General features: G+C 36.5%; 1 protein-coding gene across 6 annotated transcripts in view; it reads left to right on the forward strand.

Moving 5' to 3' along the window:
• sh3pxd2aa (SH3 and PX domains 2Aa) overlaps positions 1 to 21,673 on the forward strand; it is an 88,933-nt gene extending 67,260 nt beyond the window's left edge. For 2 of the 6 annotated variants that reach the window (XM_052545562.1, XM_052545564.1), the window contains 8 exons: positions 5,062 to 5,175; positions 6,495 to 6,578; positions 10,820 to 10,937; positions 11,258 to 11,637; positions 11,860 to 11,874; positions 12,659 to 12,708; positions 12,802 to 12,921; positions 13,215 to 21,673. In XM_052545562.1, coding sequence (XP_052401522.1) covers positions 5,062 to 5,175; positions 6,495 to 6,578; positions 10,820 to 10,937; positions 11,258 to 11,637; positions 11,860 to 11,874; positions 12,659 to 12,708; positions 12,802 to 12,921; positions 13,215 to 15,170 — 2,837 coding nt within the window. In that variant the 3' untranslated portion in view covers positions 15,171 to 21,673. The remainder of the gene's footprint in view (positions 1 to 5,061; positions 5,176 to 6,494; positions 6,579 to 10,819; positions 10,938 to 11,257; positions 11,638 to 11,859; positions 11,875 to 12,658; positions 12,709 to 12,801; positions 12,922 to 13,214) is intronic. The other 4 variants (XM_052545563.1, XM_052545565.1, XM_052545567.1 and 1 more) reach the window with 3 other exon arrangements.
• The last annotated feature ends 1,174 nt before the right edge of the window (positions 21,674 to 22,847 follow it).

Raw genomic sequence — 22,847 nt, forward strand, 5'->3', positions numbered from 1 at the left:
CAGACATAAGACTTTTTATTGTAGGCAGTTATATTGATAGATAATATTGTGGTAAAAATGAGTCGGACAGTGATTCTTTTTGGCATTCCAAATGTGTATGTCAAATAAAAACATTTTATTATTAGTGAAAGATAAATGATCATCTCTAAATCTGCCTTGCTGTCTACTGCTGTTGCTAATCATAATGGAGGTGATTGTGAGTGATTCCAACACTACACTACTGTTCAAAAGTTTAGCTTCAGTAAGTTTTTTTATAGTGCTTTTGAAAAAAGTATTTTATACTCACTGAGTCTGCATTTATTTGAAATATTGATAAAATAGGTATTATGATTATGTGAAATATACTTTAAAATGTAATTTATTCCTGTAATGACGAAGCAGAATTCAGTATTTAGAAGCCTTGAAAAGACAACTTTTTTTTAAAGTGAAAATTTTCATTAGACATTTTCATTGTCTTTGCTTTGTGTTTTTTCTTTGTGTCCTTTTAGAATATAATATTGTTTTCTTAAAAATGATTTCATAATGTAATTGTAAAGTTAATCATTTTGTAAATTATATATATATATATATATAGTGTCTGGCTGCTGTAGTTCAAAGTAAATTAATGGTTTCTTTCTCTCTCTTTTCTGTCAAGAATGATTGCAGGCCAGAGTGTAAACGTAATAGAAGCAATGTGTTCCATTTAGATTTTTTTTTTTTCATCTTCTTTTTCCTTCTTTCACTTCTGGACCTATTTTAAGCATTATTCTCTCTCTCTCTCTCTCTCTCTGTGTGTAACGCATCTACAACAACATTCACTTATATATTAATACAATAATATAAGAATGTTTTCATACATTCTTTTCATTTTTGTTTGCTACTTCAGCTCCAAAATAAGAAAGTGAAAGGCTCGTGTGTTTTTGCATGTCTGGGTTTTTTTCTCCTCTTTGCTGGTGTGGATGGAGGGAATGTGTGCTGAATATTTCAGCTTTGAAGTTCAGGCCAAACATCTGTTCACTCCCTTTTCTCTTTGTCTTTTTCGTTCAGCTGCTCTCAGTTCTTGCCTTTACTTTCCTCTCATTCATTTCAGTTTTCTGTATTTTCATATTTCGTAATGAATTTGTATTTTGGACCATAAGAGCTAAATATCAAAACTATATCTCACCTGAGCACAAATCAATAAGTGTCATTCAGCAGTGTCATGGCCAAATATTGAAGACTAGGGAGGACGAAATGTCTGAAAACCGTTAATGTTGGGATTGTTGGCATTTATAATGCCTGTGGGCATTATGACTTCATAATCAAGGCTTCGTTTTCAGGCCTTTAGTGTATTACAGTATATGTCTTTATTAAAAGACACTCAAATTAAAGCGAAACAAAATAATCAAAAACAGCAGAGTCTGAGAAAAATGAGTAAAAGTGAGCTGAGTTGACTGAACAGCTGTAGCAAAGCTGTTTTTATATCTTTAGTGCATTCATTTTTAATTTTTTTTGCTTGTTTTCTTTTTGAATGCTCATCAGTTCTTGTTTTCTTTTTTCTGTGCATTCTTTCTTTCACCCAGTTATTCATTGTTTGTCTGTTCGTTCTTCCTTTCCTTCTTTTGTAGCTTCAATTCTCTAACTGAACAAATGATCCAAAAGTCATACAATTGGTTTAGTTGACATGTTGAATTGCTCAAACACAAGCATCGTTTTGATAATATTATATATACACACAAATATCAGGTGAAATATGGATTTTTAGTTGCACTGAACCCTTTTGTAAGTGCAAACCCATGTTTTCATTCCTTCCATTAAACACGAAAGGAGATATTTTGATGAATGTGCATGTTGCTCTAGTCTAGTCAGTGCAACAAAAGTGAATGTGCACAACATCTGACAACATTTAACACCAAAACCAAATCAACAAAAGCTCACATGACCCACTACCATGTGTATCAGAACAAAGTTCATGGCACACACATGCAGCTTTCAGAAGAAACATTTCTCAGAAGCAGATACACACGATTTATCAGTCTGTTTTGCAGGAACACCATCTTTCTCAGAAAAGCCTAGATCGTTTGCTTTGAAGAGCAAGCCCACCTGTATCTCAGCAGAAAGGCTTCTGTTGTCTGTTTTTGTGTGAGACGATCGTAACGTCCTGAACCGCAGAGGAATTCAGAGGAGTACATCGTTTCAGCATCAGAGAAGCATTCCTGCTGTCTGTCTTGTGTTGCTGCGTGTCTTTTGTTTTGGTGAAAGAATTTGTTTCTGCTCTGTTAAGCAAGAGTTTAGCTTTGAAATTTGGCAGACATATCGCATTATATCAATCTGAGCTCCCAGTTGAGCTCAGATCAGAGGAACCGAGTCAGTATTCATTATTTCTTGATTAGAGGTTCAGTATTTAATATACTTTTAATTTTTTTCTTTGATGTCATCTTAGATGTATACTGACACCTAATGGTGTGGATGTTATATCAAGCTAGCAATAAGACTAGTGTCCATCTTACAGTTTGTTTGTAAACATAATTTTTAACAAATATCTTAAAAGTGCTTTTCATTTTTTTAGGTTTTAATGAAAGTGCACCTCAAATGTTGTACTGAAGGCCGATGAAACCCACCTACAGCATATACGCAATATATAAACAAACACAAGCCGGATCCAATGAAAAGCATCTCTGTGATGGCTAAACTGCGTCCAACCCTTGCCATTTAGCATTTTGTTTGAATTGACCCTCTGTGCTTACCGTAGATGGTTCCTGGTGTGCTCGAACAGGGAAACAGTATCTCATACAAAGACGGTCAGTCAGGCAGGGTGGCCACAGCCTTATCTCAGCTCGCTCACAAATTCATTAGCAAATTCATACTACTCATGAGTTTGTGAGAAAGATTTGCTCTGTCATGGTGGTATGGATGTCAGTGTGGTCTATTTGGCTAAAATGTATCTTATGATTTCTGTATGTAAGCATTGTTCTGATCTGTTGGCACACTGACTTAGATCTACATGTAGAACTAGTATGTTTTTTCATCTCTCTTTGTATGATTTCCAACTATTGGCAACAGTATTCAGTTTTAAAAATGAGAGTCAGTATTTCTTTGGAGTTTAAAATCTATATTAGATTTCAAAAGTTTGGGGTCTGTGTTTAAAAAAAGTTTTCTAAAGGAGTCTCTCATGCTCACCAAGGCAGCATTTGTTTGATCAAAAATACAGTAAAACAGAAATATTGTAAAGATAATAATACAGTTTAAAGTAACTGTTTTCTATTTGAATATATTTTGAAATATAATTTATTCCTTTGATGGCAAAGCTGAATTTTCAGCATCATTACTCTAGTCTTCAGCGTCACACCTTTAGAAATCATTCTGATATGCTGATTTGCTGCTCAAAAAATACTTTTTTTTTTTTAAATACTTTTTTTTACTTTTTTCTTTTTAATTTAATGCATCCTAGTTGAATAAAATTATTAAGTTATGTCAAAAAAAACAAACAAACAATGGAAAGTACTGATGAGACTTGCCTTTCAATTGAGATTTGAGGTCAGTTTTCTGAATAAATGAGCAAAAAAATCCCCTACACTGAATTTGGATGTTGTTTTGTTTTTAGTATTTTAGTATTATATTAGGTTAAACCAAAGTTGAAATCTTTATCTTCTGGTCTTGAGACCACATAAACATGGTCTGGGTCTCAACTTGAGATTTGGCATAGCTATAGATCTTGGTTTATGGTCACAGACAAGACCACAGTCTATTTCCAACACACTGAACATGATAATTATGTCCACCACAGGTCGGTGTGGCATTTTCACCATTGCAAAGGATATACAAGAATTCCATGACTGTAAACGGTTACAAAGCCACTGTACAAAGTATGGTTTGAAAGGAAAGATGCAGTAAATGATCGTTTCAGATGATGAACTGGATATGGGGCATTGGTCTTCAAGGGTACATATTGCAATATATTAAATTAATGCATTTAGCAGACGCTTTTATCCAAAGCGACTTACAGTGCATTCAGGCTAACAGTTTTTACCTAACTTGTGTTCCCTGGGAATTGAACCCACAACCTCTTTATATATATATGCAGGCATTTTTACACGTTTGATGTGTGTGATGTGGGTGAATACATGTATTCTGGAATACATTACAGTATTATGAGGTCATTATTGGCCCAAGTGGGAGTTTAGAACATTTGGTGTTAATCACTTAGCACCCTGCAAAAGACCTGCTTCTGTATTATTATGATGTCAGAGCTAGATTATCGTTGACTGATGACATCACACTGTTATGAACAGCTTGCCAGTAATACTTTGTTACCTTGGCAACAGGCTTGTTCAGAAGGATCTGGTTTTCAGCTGGAGAAGCGTTTAGAATTTTCATCCGTTGGCGTTCGCTTCTGTTGGCTTTACATTTTTATGCAAGTGTGCCACATATATGATTTTAATTCCATTACCCAGATGATTTACCCAAGTGACCTTTCCATGAAGGTTGTATCTCTCTTGGTATATCACTTTTTGCTGCTTTGTTTTCAAAGCTGCTCAGAATCATGTTTAGTGGAAATGTGAAAAAACATCATAATCCACATTTCAGAAACAAATCACAATGCTGAAACTACATTTGACAAGTTCAGCACTTATTCAGACACATGAAAGAGAAACCGAAAGACACATTTAATCGATACACACATGCACATGAATATTAGCTCATAAAGCATGTCAGACACATCCAACCTTCCTCGTGTTTGACTGTGCATACAAATAAAACCATGTCCAGCCGCTGTGATATTTATGATAGTCTCAGGTCTAATTGATCCCAAATGTTACACAGGAAGTGCACAGAATTCAAAAACACATCGCCTGAAACTAAACAACAGCAGAGAGATTGTGTTTGTGAGCATGACTGGAGCCAAAACATTGCCTCCTACCAGTTTAGTGAAAACCAAATGTTTGTGCATTAGTGTTTGTTTGCAAAGCATTCTGTAAATATAGTCTGTCTGTCCGGGTGGTTAAAACAAGATCATTTCATCTAATGCATGCTCAGGATTTCACATTGTATTAGGTCAAAAATAATACTTTATCTATATTTTTTCTTCTGTTGTGTCTGTAGGCTGGTGGTTTGTAAGCACAGCTGAAGAACAAGGCTGGGTTCCTGCCACGTACCTGGACTCTCAGAGCGGCACCAGAGATGATCTGGACTTGGGAACATCTAGATCTGGAGAAGGTAGGACACACTAAATATACTCTCTCATACTCTCATACACCTTTTGAACATCTGCAAAAACATTCTTATATCCCAAGAAGTCTTGACCAACACCGGTGATTTACTACACATTCATTGAACAATCAATACAAAATATATCTATCTTGGAGGATAAAATTTGTATCCCACATTTTCCTTGCGCAACTTCCACTTGATTATGAGAAGGAGTGAGGGCTTTGGGACTGTGAGAGATCATCGATTGCAGAAGGAGAAATGAAGAAAAGAATGGCAGCTCTCTTGCTCCTTCATGAAAGTGTTGATACTATTTCTTTGAATCTACTAAATCTTCATAATAAGTAAGTTCTCTAAGAGGTTGCACTAGTACATTGGTTTTATTTCATAGCATATCATAACTGAGCACCACATTGGATCTGGGTGCTTCTTCAACTGTTAGAACCTTTGGCCCTGTGGACTTTTTAAAACATTTCCACAGAAATCTATTTATGTATGAGTTTTTATTAACTAGTTTATTTGTTCATAGTTTTTTTCCCCCCAACAATATTTATTTGTTTAATGAAAATCCCCACCACTGTGTCATTTCTACCACATTTAAAGTTAAAACACACATTAAGAACCATATCATTATAAATATGTCCTCCTCTACGGTCCAAACTTCAATCATCTGCTGCTATCAGCATTTCCTGGGTTGAGTTTCCTGTTTTACCCAACCACATTTTTAGCTCCATTTTGAAATTTATGCCATTAAAAAAGACTCAAAGTGTAAGATTAGGAGTGGTCAGGCTGGAGATAAAGCTTTCGCTACTCTATTTGTCTAAGACGGATCGATACATCCTCACACATGCACACAATTTATTGATTCCTGAGGAGTAATTTACCTTCCCATATGGCCACAATGGCCTTTGGATGCAGCTGTAGCTGTTTTTTGAAGCTGAACTTTACTTGAACTAGACCGTCTTTAGTTCGACTTTTCTTTGGCATTGAATCTGTGAGTTGATGAGTGGTAAAGCCTCTGTAAAATATATGAAGTTTCCATTCTGTAAACACAATAAAAATTTAAAACACCATACATTTTTTATAGTCTTTACCATCCCACAGTATAACATGCGCCACTAAAATCTAATAACACATGTATTAATCCAAGTCCTCCTTTGCTTTGCCATCATTGTTCAAGACAAGAACCCTCCTAACCAATCGCGAAACTCTTTTCTTTCATGTAATAATGCCTTCATGACACTAATACCAGTGTTCCTCTTGAGTTGTTTATGTTGAGTTTGTCATGTCTCTGTTCTCTTTCTGCTGTCCTCATTCATCCGTGTCAGTCACTAAGAGACGTAAGGCTCACCTGAAGAGGCTCGACCGGAGATGGACGCTAGGGGGAATAGTCAACCGCCAACAGAGTCGAGGTGAACACACATGCAATCACGCATGCCTGCAAGCACTCACCTATGTGACCAATCTGCGTGGTGCCTTTGTGTGTCTCAAAAAGAGAGTTTAGGTTTCTAAAGAGTGTGTTTGTGTGCTATTTTAAGCTAATCACTGTGTAAACCAGCACACAAACACACTCTTTAGAAACCTAAACTCTCTTTTTGGATCCAACCTCTGGAACTGGCTCCCAAAGCATGCTGGGTGGCCTGTTTCATATGCAAGCCTTCATAAAATCTTTATTATACTTTGCTAGCTTTATGTCTCTGCTTGTGTTTATATGTGTATGGATAAGATAATTAAGATTGTTTTTAGATGAAGGAAACAGTTTTAAAATAAAGCAGATAAGCTATTTTAAAGATTTTTTTAGGATGAAGACTGGTTTAGAAGAATATAATAATTCTGAAATATTGTAGTGTGATATATAGATTAGAAAATTAATGTATGGCAATACAGTACCAGAGATGCAGAATCTTGTTCTTATGTTATGTTTATCTGCTTACCCCAAGGGCATCCAAGATGTAGGTAACATTGTTTCTTCAGTAGAACACAAACAAAGATTTTTAACACAAACCGTTGCAGTCTGTCAGTCATATAATAGAAGTGAATGGGAATCACAGCTTTGAGAGTAAAAAAAAAAAAAAAAAACATACACAAACAAAACCAAATGAAACCCTGCGTCTCGTGACGATACATTGATGTGTAAAGACATGAAACGATCTGTCTGTGCAAGAAACTGAACAGTATTTATATAATTTTTTTGGTAACACTTTAGTATAGGGTCCAATTCACACCAATAACTAGTTGCTTATTAGCATGTTTATTATTAACATATTGGCTGTTTATTAGTGCTTATAAAGTACATGTAATGCATGACATCCCTAATCCTACCCAATACCCTAAACTTAACAACTACCTTATAAAATATTAATAAGCAGCAAATAAGGAGTTAATTGAGGCAAAAGTCATATTTAATGGTTAGTTAATAGTGAGAATTGGACCCTAAAATAAAGTGTGACCATTTTTTTTTTCTTTTTTTTTTTTTTACCCCCGATTCATTGAGCGCATTCTCAGCAGCCATCATGTGACCCGTGGTCGTCTTAGGTCTTGCTTCATGCAGACTGCAAAATTATAAGTTCATTACGGCCACCTAATTCTCAAGTGGACCACTGACACTCCTAATTGAGATAGTAGATAGAGTGTCAGTGGTCCATTTGAGAGATAGGTAGTGTTAATGCACTTAAAAGTCTGCGATCTGCAGTAAAGCAAGCGCTGACTGTTGAGAATGGGGGTAAGCAGATAAACATCAATTTTTCATTTTTAGGTGAACTGTCCCTTTAAGACTGGTTTATGGAAGTTAGTACTGATTTGTTGCTTGTTTAACTGGTGGAACAAAAAATATGCCGGTCAGCAAGCTTGATCTTTTTACTTTTGTAATGACCAAATGACTTTTGCCAGTAAAGACAATTTAAAGAGATACTTCACCCAAAAATCTAAATTCAGTCAGGATGTCTAGTCTCCCTCATGACATTCTAAACCTTCATGGAATTCTTTCTTTTGCAGAACACCAAAAAAATATATATTGAAGAATATTTGTTTTTCCATACAACACAAGTCATTGAGGACCAATGTTGTTTTGGACCCCTCTATTGACTTCCAGTGAATGGGCAAAAAACATTCTTTAAAATTAAATCATTCTTTTGTTGGTGTTCTGCCAGAGATAGAACGTCATAATGTCTAATTCAGAATGCAGAATTCAGCTGAATTTAATAAGATCTGGCATCCTCTAATTTGGCTACATGTCAAATAATTGATATAAACAGTGCATAAACACTAAACTCGAGGTAGAGGATGAGCTGATTCACACATGAGGTTTGACCTTTCAAAATCACAGTGTTTGATTCTAAACACCCAGACCTCAAATGGGTATTAATGTCTAGACCTTTGCTGGAAATGTGTGTTTGTATGATGAGGAGTCTCCTTGGAGATCTGCCGTTTCATGTTGAGTCACAAGAAGAATGGACCTCCAAGCTTTAGAGTTGTAATTCATGCAGTTTTCCATTTGTGTAGCGTTGGAGTATGCTAACATACCATGGACACCATGAACATAGCTCTAAGTAGAGCATGCTGGATCTGGTATCGGTGGAAGCACATGCAAAGAGCTTTTCCATGATGCATTGGCAGGTGGATGAATGATAACCTGTCTGGGACTGGGTGAATATCTCCCCATACTAATAAGATATGAAATCCCAGGTCTTATGGGATGAGTCTGGTCAAACATCTGTTTTGATAACCAGCACTAATCATCATTTTAACTGATATGCTGGATGGAATCGGATTAACATTTTACATGGATTGTTTTTCACAGGGACTTGTGTAGATTTGAAAAAAAAAAAATCTGGTTTCAGATTGAATGTGACACTGTTACAGTAACTCTGTGGCTACCTTTCCCTCATTATTTCTCCCTTACTTTGCTCTGCATCATTGGAGAAGTTGTTGGAAACTCACAGTGGAAAGTATAGAAGTAGGTCATTGGCTCGCTGTGTGTGACTGCATTTAATCCTGTTTATTTTTTTTTACTGTATACACACTATGAGTCAGAGAGCATTTGGCATTTGGTTAGCTTGTGTGACTTGTTAAAGCAAGGGAGATTCAGAAAGATCAATGTGATAGTTAGAATGATCTGTGGCCAGAATATCTTTCTCTCTTTTAACTCATTTGTACATATAGCAGTGGTTTTTAGGTCACAGAGGCGGAGGGAGAAAATTCCTTTGTTGGTACATTGGTCCACAAGTGCATGCAAAACTGAAGTAATGTGTTCTGGACTCACCTGACTTTTTCCACCACCCAGAACAGTCCTTCATGCAAATACTGCTGACTAGTGGAAAACGTGTTTTAAGGCATTTATTTATTTTAAATGTTTTTTTTGGCTCTTGCATTTTTACCCTGACATCTCTCACTTCTGTTGGTCTTTATCAATCCACACTATGACTTTCTTCTGCGGAACTCGAATTCTCAAAAAGGAGATGCCTGTGATAAAGTTTAATGTTGGTTGTAGGTCAGGGTAGTTTCTTCTCTGTCGTAAAGTATGTTCAATTATCAGATTTCCCAGCTTGTCGGCTGCTGGGAAAACATTAAGTGTGAGAGTGACTGCCCTGACCTCATGTAATCTGTTGTTGGCAGACTAAGTTATTCACTGCTTAGAAAAACTAGATATACTAGACATTCATCTCTTTTTTTGTGGTTGTTTATGTATTTCAACACTTCTCCCACTACTAAAATATCTTTTATCAGCACTATTTCTTTTTCTCACTAAATCTAAATTTATAGCATTGCTCGGAGCAGACTGTAAGCTTTAGTCACAAAGGAAAAGACTTCAGAGTTTGATATGTAGATGTTAAACATAGATATGTTGTATGTAAACAGTGCTGAATGATGATTTATGTGAGCTTTTTTGGGAAGAGAAGTGCTTTATAGGATCTCAGGAGGGTTCAATGCGAAATTGAAGTATTTTTACTGGGTGAATCTAACTAAACCTGTCCAGGTCATATTTCAGCACAAGGTCAAAGGACACAAGGCTTTGGAGAGTAATTTGCAGGGAGGGTGGTATCTTATGCATTCAAACAAAGCTCGATTGCTATTTCTAGCCTCTATGAAATTGCCTATACCCTACCTTTAATATATGCTGATTTAAAAAAAAAGATGTCCAGATGCATTGAAGTAATTTGTATTTTAGGATGAATTATAGAAGAAAATTGTCATGATAATGTTACAGTGAAAAAAGTCTTTATATTCCTGAAAAGGTTCACATTTTCTAACGCAAAGCATTTTTTTTTCTTTTGACTTCTGATTGATTGACTCTACTAGGTATTTCATATGGAGGCTTACCATTATTATTGTGTCTCGGGGTGTGTTGCTCTAGTTACTTCAGTCCCACTGTCTCCTGGAGGATTTGTTAGTTTTAATATTAATGACGGATTGTGAGATGATTGTGTTATTTTGCCTGTGGTGAAGGGTGAGTGTTGGAAGGGTCTTACTGCAAACTTTGTGGTTTTACTTCTGCTCTGGTTTCCTAAAGTAAAGTCCTAAAATTTGCATGTTTGAACGTTAGCATTTGAATCCATTTGATATCCTCCTTCAGACCGCATAAAAGGCATAGGCCCAAGTACAGGATAAAAAAAAAATCCTTCTCATTATTTTTTTCCCTTATCTGTCTTTTTAGAGGAGAAATATGTCACTGTCCAGGCGTATAACAGTCAGGGAAAAGATGAGATCGGGTTCGAGAAAGGAGTTACCGTGGAGGTCATCCAGAAGAACCTGGAGGGATGGTGGTACATCAGGTAATCAGTCTGGCCCTAGGTGCTGTTTAAGATTTGATCTTTTTTTCAATTTCCTCATTGCAATAAGATATATATATATCTATACATACAAGCTGTTTGAGCGTATACATCAGTCTGTATGTTACATCAGTGTAACATAAGGGGGAGATAATGTGTACATAAATAGCAGTACAACTTCATATTACTAAAAACATTATGCTGACCTCTAGTGGTCAGTATGAGAATGGTAAATTCATCGAGTTATACAATTCATTAGTATTTATTTACTGATTTATTATTTCCATGTCTGGAAAGATAATACTGGTACTAATGTGTTGCAGGTATCAGGGTAAAGAGGGCTGGGCCCCAGCCTCATACCTGAAGAAACTGAAAGATGACCTTTCCCCAAGGAAGAAGACGCTGACAGGCCCTGTGGAGATCATCGGAAACATAATGGAGATCAGTAACCTCCTCAACAAGAAAGCTGTAAGCGAGAAGGACATTCAAACTGACGGAGAGGCCACCAGCCCTGAGCGCCACATCTCCAAAAGTGAAATCAGTTTACCTATCACACATGCCCTAGAGGCTGGAGTGGCACCTACAGTGGTCACTGGTTTGGGAATGAACTCTGGATCTAGTGCTGCCCTACAAGAGAACAAGAGCAGGCCAGAGCCGGGGTCACCTGCTATAGCCCGGGTGGCACCACACAGAGTTGAGATAGGTGAGTACAGAGTATTATATATATATATAACTTGAAGTATTTATTCACTTCAAAACATTTCTGACATAATTATAATTAAATTGTATTATATTATTTTCTAATAAAAATAAATAGCTATAATTGAACTAAATATATAATTTTATTTTTCTATTTAATTGTACAATTATATAGCCATAAATTATATAATGAATATGTTTATTTTCCTGTTATTTTTGCACATAGGATTTGATGCCATAGGTAACATTTATTTTTGGTAAACAGATGTTTCCTAACATTTTGTCCGGGTGTTGTGTACCTCGATAGTGACACATTCACTGTCTCTGTTGCTCAACATTCAGCCTGTCAACTGCTGTTTGTTTGCCGTTTGTTTGTTCTTGTGCTTACTTGTTTGTCTAATGGCAAATGTACACTATACAACTGGAATTTTTTTTATAAAACAAATCCCATAGTGCTGTACCACTCACATTACTCGACTTTCATTCTTATAAATCTGTTTTGTTGTGGATGGTGAACAGACTATTACTTCACTTTAACAGGTTCTTAATTCCTGGTGTTGGCTAAAACTTGCAGGTTGCAGTGACTGATGTGCTGTGTGCATGGCACATTATGCTAAAAACCTAAAAAACTAAAAAGTCAAATCATGACATTTAAAGAGACTATGTTCATTTTAAGCTTCACATTTTGTTTTCTCACTGGCTATTGCTATCATTATTGTCAGTCATAACCAGGCCATTGCATTTCCCACACTACATTTTATTTTATTCTATGCTTGTTGTGAACGCATGCTTGAGTGTGTTGGAACATGTCTCTTAACTTCTCTCTCTTAATGAGGATTAGTGATGGCACTGTAATCCAGTCTGGCTCCAATTTGACCTTTTTTGAAAATGCTGAAAAAGTTTTTGCGAAAAGCAAAACTGCAAACTTTCCTAATTTCCAAGTTCTAAATTTGATTAAGCTAAATTAATATTTGCTGTCTTGACCTGAGAGACAGTTAATAAAATGTTTTGTATTCACCTGACAGGATCTCCAAACCTCAGGCAGAAACCTCCTCCTCGAAGAGATACAAATCTGGTAAGCAGATCAAAATCATTTATTGATATTTTGAATTCATAGAGAGCAGCATTTACTTATTAGCCAGTACTGTCTTTTTTTTCAATACTCAAGGCATTCCAGTTACCCAAACCTCCAGAGGCCCCTACTGTGGAAGCGGAGTACTACACCATAGCAGAGTTTCAGTCCAGTATCTCAGATGGCATCAGCTTCCGTGGAGGACAAAAGGCTGATGTAAGGCAGATACATTCTTACTATAAAATGTGATTATTTTATTTTTCAAAAACTAAATAGGAACATCTTTTGACTAATGAGAACATTTTAAAAAAGTAGAATTATACTGTATATTTCTGAAGAGAAATATTTAGGAATTAAGGATTTTATGCACACTTTAATAATGCAAACAAATTGGTGACATTCATTGTAAGATAAGCATATTAATTAGTGGTAATTAGTGATGTTTGAAACCCACTGTATAATAAATATATATTCCATTGTATTAAGTAAACGTAATATGTGGTCTTCAGGTCATAGAGAAGAATTCTAGTGGTTGGTGGTATGTCCAGATCGGGAATATGGAGGGCTGGGCACCCTGCTCCTTTATCGATAAACGCAAGAAGCCCAACCTGAGCCGGCGAACCAGCACACTTACCCGCCCTAAAGTTCCGCCCCCTGCTCCACCGGTCAAGAAACCAGACTCGGAGGAATCACCTTCTCTGCCTGGCTCTGCACACAAAGCTCCAGAATCTCCTACTCAGCGTGTCTATGAGGAGCCAGAATATGATGTTCCCGCCATTGGTTTTGACTCCGATCTGGACAGTAATCCTCCAAAACAAAAAATCAATAATTCCCCAAAACCAGAGCCCCGTAAGTTTGAAATTAAAAGCAACCCAGCAGCTGCCGAAAGAATTGCACAAGCTGGCAAAGCATCGCCTTTACTAAAAGTGATGACCTCCCCCTTGAGGAAAAGAAACTCGTTGGAGAAATTGGAGGATGTCAAAAAGGAGGAAGTCATTTATGAAAATGAAGGGTTTAGGTTCTCCTCCAATGACTTTGCCAGTGGTTGCGATTCAGATACCCCAAGGAGTCTCACGCTGGGTCGTAAACCCTTTGGGGCCTCCTCTGGAGGAGGGAAGTCCCTCCGGAAAGTAACGCCGGATCTAAGCCGGAGTCACTCTCTTGGCCGTGCTGAGAGACACAGCCACAAGTCATCATCAGATGAATCAGGACGCAATCCCAAAAGAGAGCCTGTAATGCGAAAAGATGTTGAGATTCGGGTTGGTCAAAGTCCCTTAGCCAGGCCCAAACCAGTGGTGCGACCCAAACCTCTACTTACAAAATCAGAGCCACAAAGTCCTGAAAGAATGGACATCAGCAGCCTACGCCGCCAGCTTCGGCCCACTGGAAGTCTTCGACAAGGCCCCATCCGTGCAGTACGTGGTGGTGAAGATTCCGAGACTGCTTCCGTTGTGTCCTCTGAGGATTCCGTCTCCTCAAGAAGTACCTCCGATCTCTCCAGTGTCTATTCCAAAGGTAGCCGAGGAGGGGAATCCGACCATGAAAGTGTGCTCTACAGGACCACAGATGCCTACGAACGGGCCCAAGATTCAGAGGTCAGCTTCCCAGCTGGTGTGGAGGTTGAGGTACTGGAGAAGCAGGAAAGTGGATGGTGGTATGTCCGTTGGGGCGATGATGAGGGATGGGCACCTACTTTCTACTTCGAGCAAGTCAAGCATACCCAAAACATGAGTTTACAAGAATCCCGTGATGGCCCTCTTGTTGATCTTGGTAGCGCCAACAAGTCCAACAGCCTTGAGAAAAATGAGCAGCGTGTTCAGGCACTCAACAACCTAAACCAGCAGAACCTGAGGAGTATGAGCAACCCTAGTCCACCAATCCCATCCAAGCCACCAGGGGGTTTTAGCAAACCTACCACAATGCTAAACGGTTCAGATGTACGGATGAGGAACGGTGTCCGTCAAGCAGCAGTGCGACCGCAGTCAGTGTTTGTATCTCAACCACAGCCTCTGAAAGACACCAACATCCACACAGGGTCTTTGAGAAGAAATGAATCACTGGGTGCAGGCGACCACATGAGGTCCACAGGCGGCGTAAGGCGAAACTCCTCCTTCAATACTGTTCGACCGCAGGTGGTGACTGATGTACGGGTCAGGTCTGGGACCACCGTTACAGCACCCGCCGGAAGTTCAAGCCCCTTGATTACCCAGAGAAACGGAATACCAATATCTACAGTTAGACCCAAGCCCATCGAGAAGACACACATCATTCACAACAACCTTCGAGAGGTTTACGTTTCTATTGCTGACTACCGTGGCGACGAAGAGACCATGGGTTTCTCGGAGGGCACTAGTCTTGAAGTTTTGGAGAAGAATCCAAATGGATGGTGGTACTGCCAGGTTCTCGATGGCTTACAGGGACGTAAAGGCTGGGTACCATCTAACTACCTGGAGAGAAAAAAGTAATTGCCCCAAAATGTTTTAAACATGCACAATTGTAATCAAAATGTAAAAAGACGAACTGACTGAGGGGCTTTTGGTTTGAAACGAGAGGGACAGAGCCTTTTAGAAAGGAGTTTACATTAAACCTAGACTAATGCAGGTGAATGTTTAGCAAAATACCTGCCGTAACTTTATGCCAAATGGGTGCCTTCGTACATCTTTCACCGAATGTTAAGAAGAATCGGTCAAATACCAGTGAAGCAACGAAAATACCAAACTTCAACTTAGTGCCATAGGCCTACAAGTACAGAAAGCAACAAACTTATTTTTGTTACAACAAATACCAGTGAGAAAGACCATTTCAGCATAGGTGCATAGCCAAAAGTGCGAATCCAATCTTAAGCACTTGTAAACAAGAAATTCCTGTTTAAAAAAATTTTTGAACAAAAAAACAAAACAACGTCAAATGTTCTCTTAGCATTGAGTGTGCTCAAAGAAACAAAGCATAATGTTTTTTAAAAACTGTTCTTTTTTTATTGTTTTGTGTTGATGTTGTTGCATTATATCTTCCTTAGAGATGTATTTCTGCTTTCTTGTAACATCCTAACACATCAAAAGAGTTCACCAAGTCAACCATCCTGTTGCAGGTTGTTAATGTTTAAGTCGCTTTTGTCTTCCCCATTCTTTAAATATGCACAGGCCAAAATGAATAAAACATTTTAAAGGAAAATAGTTTGTGAAAGCTACATGCATAGATCACCTCATGCCCACTTAATTATTGGGTTTAAACCCAAGTTTAGTTTACAAAGTGAATCTTTTTAAATTAGGAGGGTAGGCAGCTTGAGAGGACAGGACTTTAGATATTGCTGCTCTGTGTGTGCTAAATCTGTTCATTCAAGAAATCAGGACTGGAAAATCTTTTGTTTTGTTTAACATTTTATCCCAGGGAAGTAGTGACATAACATTGAGCCCAAAATGTGACCACACCCCAAAGAAGATTTACAGACACATTCGGTAGTTTGTTTTAGAGTTAGTATTTATTTTGTGGCTACAAATAAATACAGTGTATTCAGCAAAACCTAAACGAGGTTTCAGAACTGAGAACAAAGTATATTTAATTGTTATATCTGGAAGCACTTGATTTTTTTAACCCAATGAAAAGCACATTAATATGCAAGGATAGTTTTTACATTAACGATATTGCTGGGCAGTATTGAATCTGAAGTTAGACAATAAGCAGTTTAAACTACTATCATAATGTTTCATTTTCAACAAAGATATTGAAATGAATTCACAAAATCTTAGTCCATAGTCCAATATTTAATTCTCTTCTTTATAGATGCCTGAGCTCATGATTACTTCCCCCTTGTTCAGTCAAATAATATTCACTAACAGCATCAAACAATTGATGTTCAAGACTGCTGAAATATTTTTTCTAATGAATAGTGTGAGCTCTTAAATGAGTTTGACACTACTTTGATTTAGTTTTCTGCTGGACAGTATTTTAGTGTTAAACAGTTAAAACTTTAATTACCTGCTTGATTGCAGTTATATTCTATTAAGCAGAATTTTTTTATTTTGTCTTGTTGGTTGTTGTGTGATCACACATGGACAGTAATGATGAATGAAGTTGTTCATTTTAGTTGTGAATCAATGCATTTTAGCTTTTTCTTGAATGCACTGGTTTAAAGAGGCAGTGTACTTCATCAGCATATAATTTATTTTTTGTTGTATTTATAATTTTTTTAATTAAAAAAGTTTTTAATACTGTATTGATGCCATTTAGTTGTAATTTGTCACTCTCTTTTAAAACTTGAAATTCTTGGTTGTTCTGTAGTAATTGGCTACTACTATATTCTGAGCTTTTTTTTCTACCAAGATAATTTTTTCTGTAGGCCTCTGTTAATTAGGCAGATGAATAATCTCCTACACTCTTAAAATTGGAAGCAGATTTTTAAAAATAATTCTTGTCAACATTTTTCTCATTATGTGGACATGCTTTCACATTGCTGTTATGCAATATATATATATATATATATATATATATATATATATATATATATATATATATATATATATATATCATAAATGCATTTTCAACCAAGCTGATTGCTGCACCTTTAGCAACTATGGACACTTCCTTTCTCATTATTGTTCCGCATATAATGCCAGATTATATTAAAAAAAAAAAGTAATCTAATGTAACATCATCCTATCACTCCCAGATTTTTTTATTTTTTATTTATTGACATTACAAAAAAAAATCTAGATTCTAATTAAAAGCCAGCAGTAATTGGGAACGATCAAATGACAAAGTTTTATAATAAAAACACCAGGGCTCTGTCGTTATATAGCATATATGTGGATCCCTAATTGTGACTGGACCAAATTTGATTTTATTGTTTTATTTAAATGCGATCATTTAAAATAATAAATAAATAAATGCAATAATGGGATTTTAAAATTTAATTTTTGTGATTTTGTTTTTAACTTTCAAATTTGAAAATGAAAATCAAGCCATTGCACTCTCATTTACAACTCTGTTTGACGATGGCATTATAGAAATGTGTTGATTCACTACAGCGCAGCGCTTGTGATGGATGTTGCTAAGCTCCATTAACAATCTTCTTTTTCTTAATATGCGCCTATTTACAAGGGAACTGTTAAGTGTCAAACTAGTTCTTATATTACTTGTGTATCTGCTAGTTTTGTATTATGTGTTCTTTATTTATTTAAATTGTAATGCTTTTTTTCAGGAACAGTATTTTGTTTTACTCTTTCTTTTTTTCAGTATTTTGTTTTACTTTTTTTTTTCTTCTTTTTCTTTTTCTTTCTCCTGTTCACTTTTGACATTACTCAGATGGAATGAGGAAATGTGCAATACAAAAACAGGCATCTCACGATTAAGAACCATAGCATTGGAGAAATCTTTGTTTTTACTTAAAATTCGGATAATTTTATGTCAAATAATGCCTGGTTTTATCCAATCGTTTTTTTTTTGTTTTTTTTTTCAAAATATATCAATGTGTGTTCAAATACAGTATGTTATGCTGAATGCCCTGATAGATGAACACCTTCAGTCTGCCAGCCAACCATGACTTGATTTCTGCATTCATTCTTTTTACCTACTGACCCGCATCTTGCTTTAAGGGGTTTAATGACCTCACAGACCCATGGTAAATCAATATGATAATAATAGGGAAGCACGGGCATGTCTAATTCTCTGAGGCATTTGACAGATCAGTCTGTCAAATTACAAATTTGAGATGGTGGGGCAAATCTGCAGCTATATAAGCGCCACACCACACACTGCCAACTTCTCTACATCCACCCGCTACATTCCACTGTTACCATGGCAAACTCTATCCTAAATCCCAATCCACTTGCATACTGTAACACTGACAGATTTCTTTTTCAGTTTTGGTTAATCTAACATGTTCATTTTTAGCTTTAGATTTATTCTGAATATACAGGTTTAACTTTCCACACCTCAAACTCAAACTTATGACGCCATTGAATTGGAATGGTTTTACTGAGAGTCTGAACATAAGAACTGAGGTTTTCACTTTGGTTGAAAATGAGGAGCGTTAGGAGTTTCTAATCAAGAGAAGTTTTTATGAGAGTTGAAATGTCTTTACCTTTTCTTATTTAAAAAGGCCCTCTCTGATGTATAGTAGGTTTGCTGTAGTTTCTTGCTTAATGCTGTTTTCTTTTCTGTTTTCCTTATGTGTGATCACATTTAAATATTAAGATTTTATGTTTATATGGAAGAATGTATGGGATGCATTTATAGGAATGTTCCAGGTTCTGTGGAATGATGTTGAAAATGATTTCAACCAAACAAATCTCTTGAGAAAAATGTAACTACTTCATGAGTTATAGTGATTGTGTATGTATTTAGGATAGAAACATGAAGTTCCAACATAAAGATCTGTGAATTTGTATGATTTTAAGAAGAAGAAAAAAGTTAGCAAGAAGGTCCACCTTCATGTATTCTAAAATCAGTGAATTTGTACCACATGATTTGTATGAAACTAATGGTTTGTAGAAAAAAGTTAGCATGAAGGTCCACCTTCATGAACTTAAAAGGTCAATGAATTTGTATGCTCTTAGTGTAGAAAATTATCATGAATGTCCAAAAATTTGTGATTTTTAGGAAAAAATAAGCATCAAAGCTCCATCTTTAAGAATTCAAAGATCCATGAATTCGTATGTTGTTCATATGGCAGCACACTTTTTTTTTTTTTGGCTAAATCTTAGAATGAAGGTCCACTTTCGTGATTTTGATGGTCCATGTATATTTGAAATTCATACTGAAATGTACATGCTTTTGAGTATTAAGATCCACCCATAAACCTATCCAACCAGATTGTACGAAAAAATGTCCAAATCAAATTATTATCATTATAAATCGCAATGGCCGTTTGGTTTTCAAAGTACAAGACACTTATTATTGAACCTGGAACATCCCTTAAAGCTCCTGAATCGAAATAGAAGAATGTTACATTACGAAAATAAGATTGTGGGTGTATTTTTCCTGTTTGTTTGGTGTATTCTGTGGTGGTTTGTGTACGGGAGTTTTTAAACGGTGGAAAGTGAAGGTGAACAGAGGGAATGTTTGTTTATATGTCTGGTTAGAAGAGAATGCAGTCAGGTAAGGTTAGACATGATTAAACCTCTCTAATGGACTAGAAGAAGTCTTCGCCGTGGAAAGAAAAGCAAGTCTTTTTACGATAATTAGCACTTCAGAGAAGCTTCCCGCTAACAGCAGCTCATTATGATGTCACAGTGGCACTGCATTGTCATAACAGCACTAGTGAGGCGCAGTGTTCTTGAAACACACTAGTTATTTCTGTTGAAAAACGGACTGCAACTTAATTCAAGCGAGCAGCCTTGTCTCCAAGGCCATTGTTTTCAAAACAAGCCTTAGTGCTTGAGTACACATGCTGAGGTTTAGAAACTAGCAAATGGATATCCACCCCAGCTCGCCGCTGCTGCAAACGTCTTTATAACAATTAAAAAGTTGCTGACAGAATGTGTAAAAGAATAGGACCGCTCGTCTCCAGCACACCCACCCACAGTGTGAGGAGTACAAGCGTGACGTGAAATCACATTACCCAAGTGCTCGGTTAATTACAGATGCTTGAGAAGAGCGCCGTGAATACAAATGTCACACTGATTGTGGATGTCGAGCTGCCGGGGGCTCGGATCAGATGCCGAGATAGATTGATCGTGTCTTTAATGGCTCACAGCATGTCGAGATGTATTAACATCTTCAAGAGGAATCATTTGAGCTTCCTGCGTCAGCGAATGGCTTGATTTACTGGGGCGTCTAAATGTCGTGTTGGTGTACGACAAAAGTTGTACGAATGTATGTGATCGACTGCATCGGATGTCATTTACAGGGCTTGGGAAACCAGTTTTGAGTTTCAAGCCTGGAAAACTCATGGATGAAAACATTTAGTTGGAGAAATGATTGATTGGTGGAAAATTCATGGCAATTAATTTGTCAAAAGATACAGGAAGTACCCTGTCATTAGTTACATTTGAGACATTTTATCAATAATTTGACTAATATTTCATGTGACCTTACCTGGATTTTAAGAAAGTTGGCCTGTTGTAGGCATGGATTATGGTGGAGAGAGTTGTATGTGTGCTAGCTGTGATGTATGAAGTGCTTGAAAGGAGTTTGGTAGGTTTTATTTATCTTTTTCTGTGTTAATTAGCATTTTTGATCAGATGCATCAGTGTTTGGTGTGAGGCGGCAGGGTGCCTTTTTGTGTTCACTTTGATATGAACAAGTGCAAAAAGGGAACATGCTGCCACGGTCTAATCTCGTACTGTTTTCTGTCCCTGTCTCTGCTCGGCTGTCTGCACTAATTACCATTCTTCTCCCCTTAATTAACAGTCACGAAAAACAGCACGTGGGGCCAGTGACATCTTGCTTACAAGAATGTTTTGATGAGCGTCACATTGAATTTTACATTAATTGAGGTTTGCGTTCATCACGCATCCACTCAACAGACTGCTTATAAGGGTTCTTATTCATTTATTTTTTTTATAAATATGATCTGTATAGCATGTATGCTTGGACAGTATTTGGACTATTTAAAAAAAAAAGTACTCAAAGTACTCCTCAAGTGATTTTTCAAACAAAGTCGGATTCTCAGACAGGAAGTGAAGATGCCTACAATAAATAATAATGTTTATAATGTATCAAATAACAATGTTTCTCTGTTACAGTCCATTGGATTTAAGGAATGTTTGGTTAGATATTTGCAAAACCCTCTTGTCATAAGATATACAAGTGTACTCTTGGACATACTGAGAAAAGGCCTTGCATTGATATTATTCAGCGCGCAGCCAAAACTACATTTTGTATGCATTTCTTTTAAAGATCTAAAGGTCTACAGCTTCAGCATTTTTTTACTTTGCGTTTTGTTTTTGTACCTTTTTATGTTTACTGTACATTGTATCTTGCATTGTCCTAAAGGAAAACACAATAAAATGTATCCTCCTTGTTCTTATATCTCAGGGTCATGCTTTGGTCTACATTTGGCAAAGAACATTCATCTTTCATAGATTTCTATGCAGAGATTTAGGAGTCAGGTGTTAGACAGTCAATGATTTAGGGATCATGTCTCTACACACCATTTGTCTTTTTCATTTGAAAGTGACAGAGCAATGATAATTCACAAAAAGCAAAAAATAAAAATAAAAAATCAAGTATTATACGGAATAGCATATTAACATAGGCCTACTACTTTTACTATTTCTGCAGTATGTAGTATGTATACTTTACACACAATATGCACATTTCTGATGGCATGGCATGGATTACCATTATTAGAAAAACTGTTAAAATAAGTACAATGTCTTGAGTACAATATCCGGTAGTGCAGTGCTACAACGACTTTTTCCTTTTCCAATATGAAGTACTGGAGCAAAATTACAGTGATGGTTATCCTTTTGTTTTGACTTATTTTAATTGGACTGCCAAAATGTCTGGATAAAATTTAAATTAAAAACACTAAATAACCATATTCATTTCTAAAATTATAACTAGACAGCACTCACATATGTGATGAGGCCATGTAACAATGATTTAGGATAGGATTGTATTGACTAAAGGTTATGCTCAGCTAGCATAAAGGCTAGCATGCTAATCTAACTCTTGTTATTGCTGCAGTAAATATATATAGGCTACTTAGCTTTGTATGCATATAGTACTTTTAGATTAATGCAGGAAATAAGCTCAGTGACTAACAAATGTTTACTATTCTTTGAAGTTTTGATCATCATGATAACGCAACTAATTTTGAAGCCTATACAATCGGCAGACGTAAAAAGCTAAACATATGCGATAAACTAACCATGGTTGCAAAACTTATTAGCTTTTACTATGCTTCCAGCAAATATTTTAGTCTTTATTCCAAGAACATTTCCCCTGAAAGTTTAAGTTAGAATAGTTTGCAAGAGCGCAGAAATAAACTGACAGCAGACTGGAGCGTAGATGAGTCTTTTCGTTCAGTTTGATGATGTTTCATGTCCCCGAAACCTCAGTCACATAGCCAACTGTATTATTTTTTACCAGATTATTTTTAAAACTTGTCTTTTTCAAGACAAGTTTTAAAAACACAAGATAGCATATATTACAGGTGCATTTTATGTAGTAGAATAAAGTAAGAATGAAAATATCTT

This window comes from Carassius gibelio, chromosome B1 (assembly GCF_023724105.1).
Source record: "Carassius gibelio isolate Cgi1373 ecotype wild population from Czech Republic chromosome B1, carGib1.2-hapl.c, whole genome shotgun sequence".
Taxonomy (NCBI): domain Eukaryota; kingdom Metazoa; phylum Chordata; class Actinopteri; order Cypriniformes; family Cyprinidae; genus Carassius; species Carassius gibelio.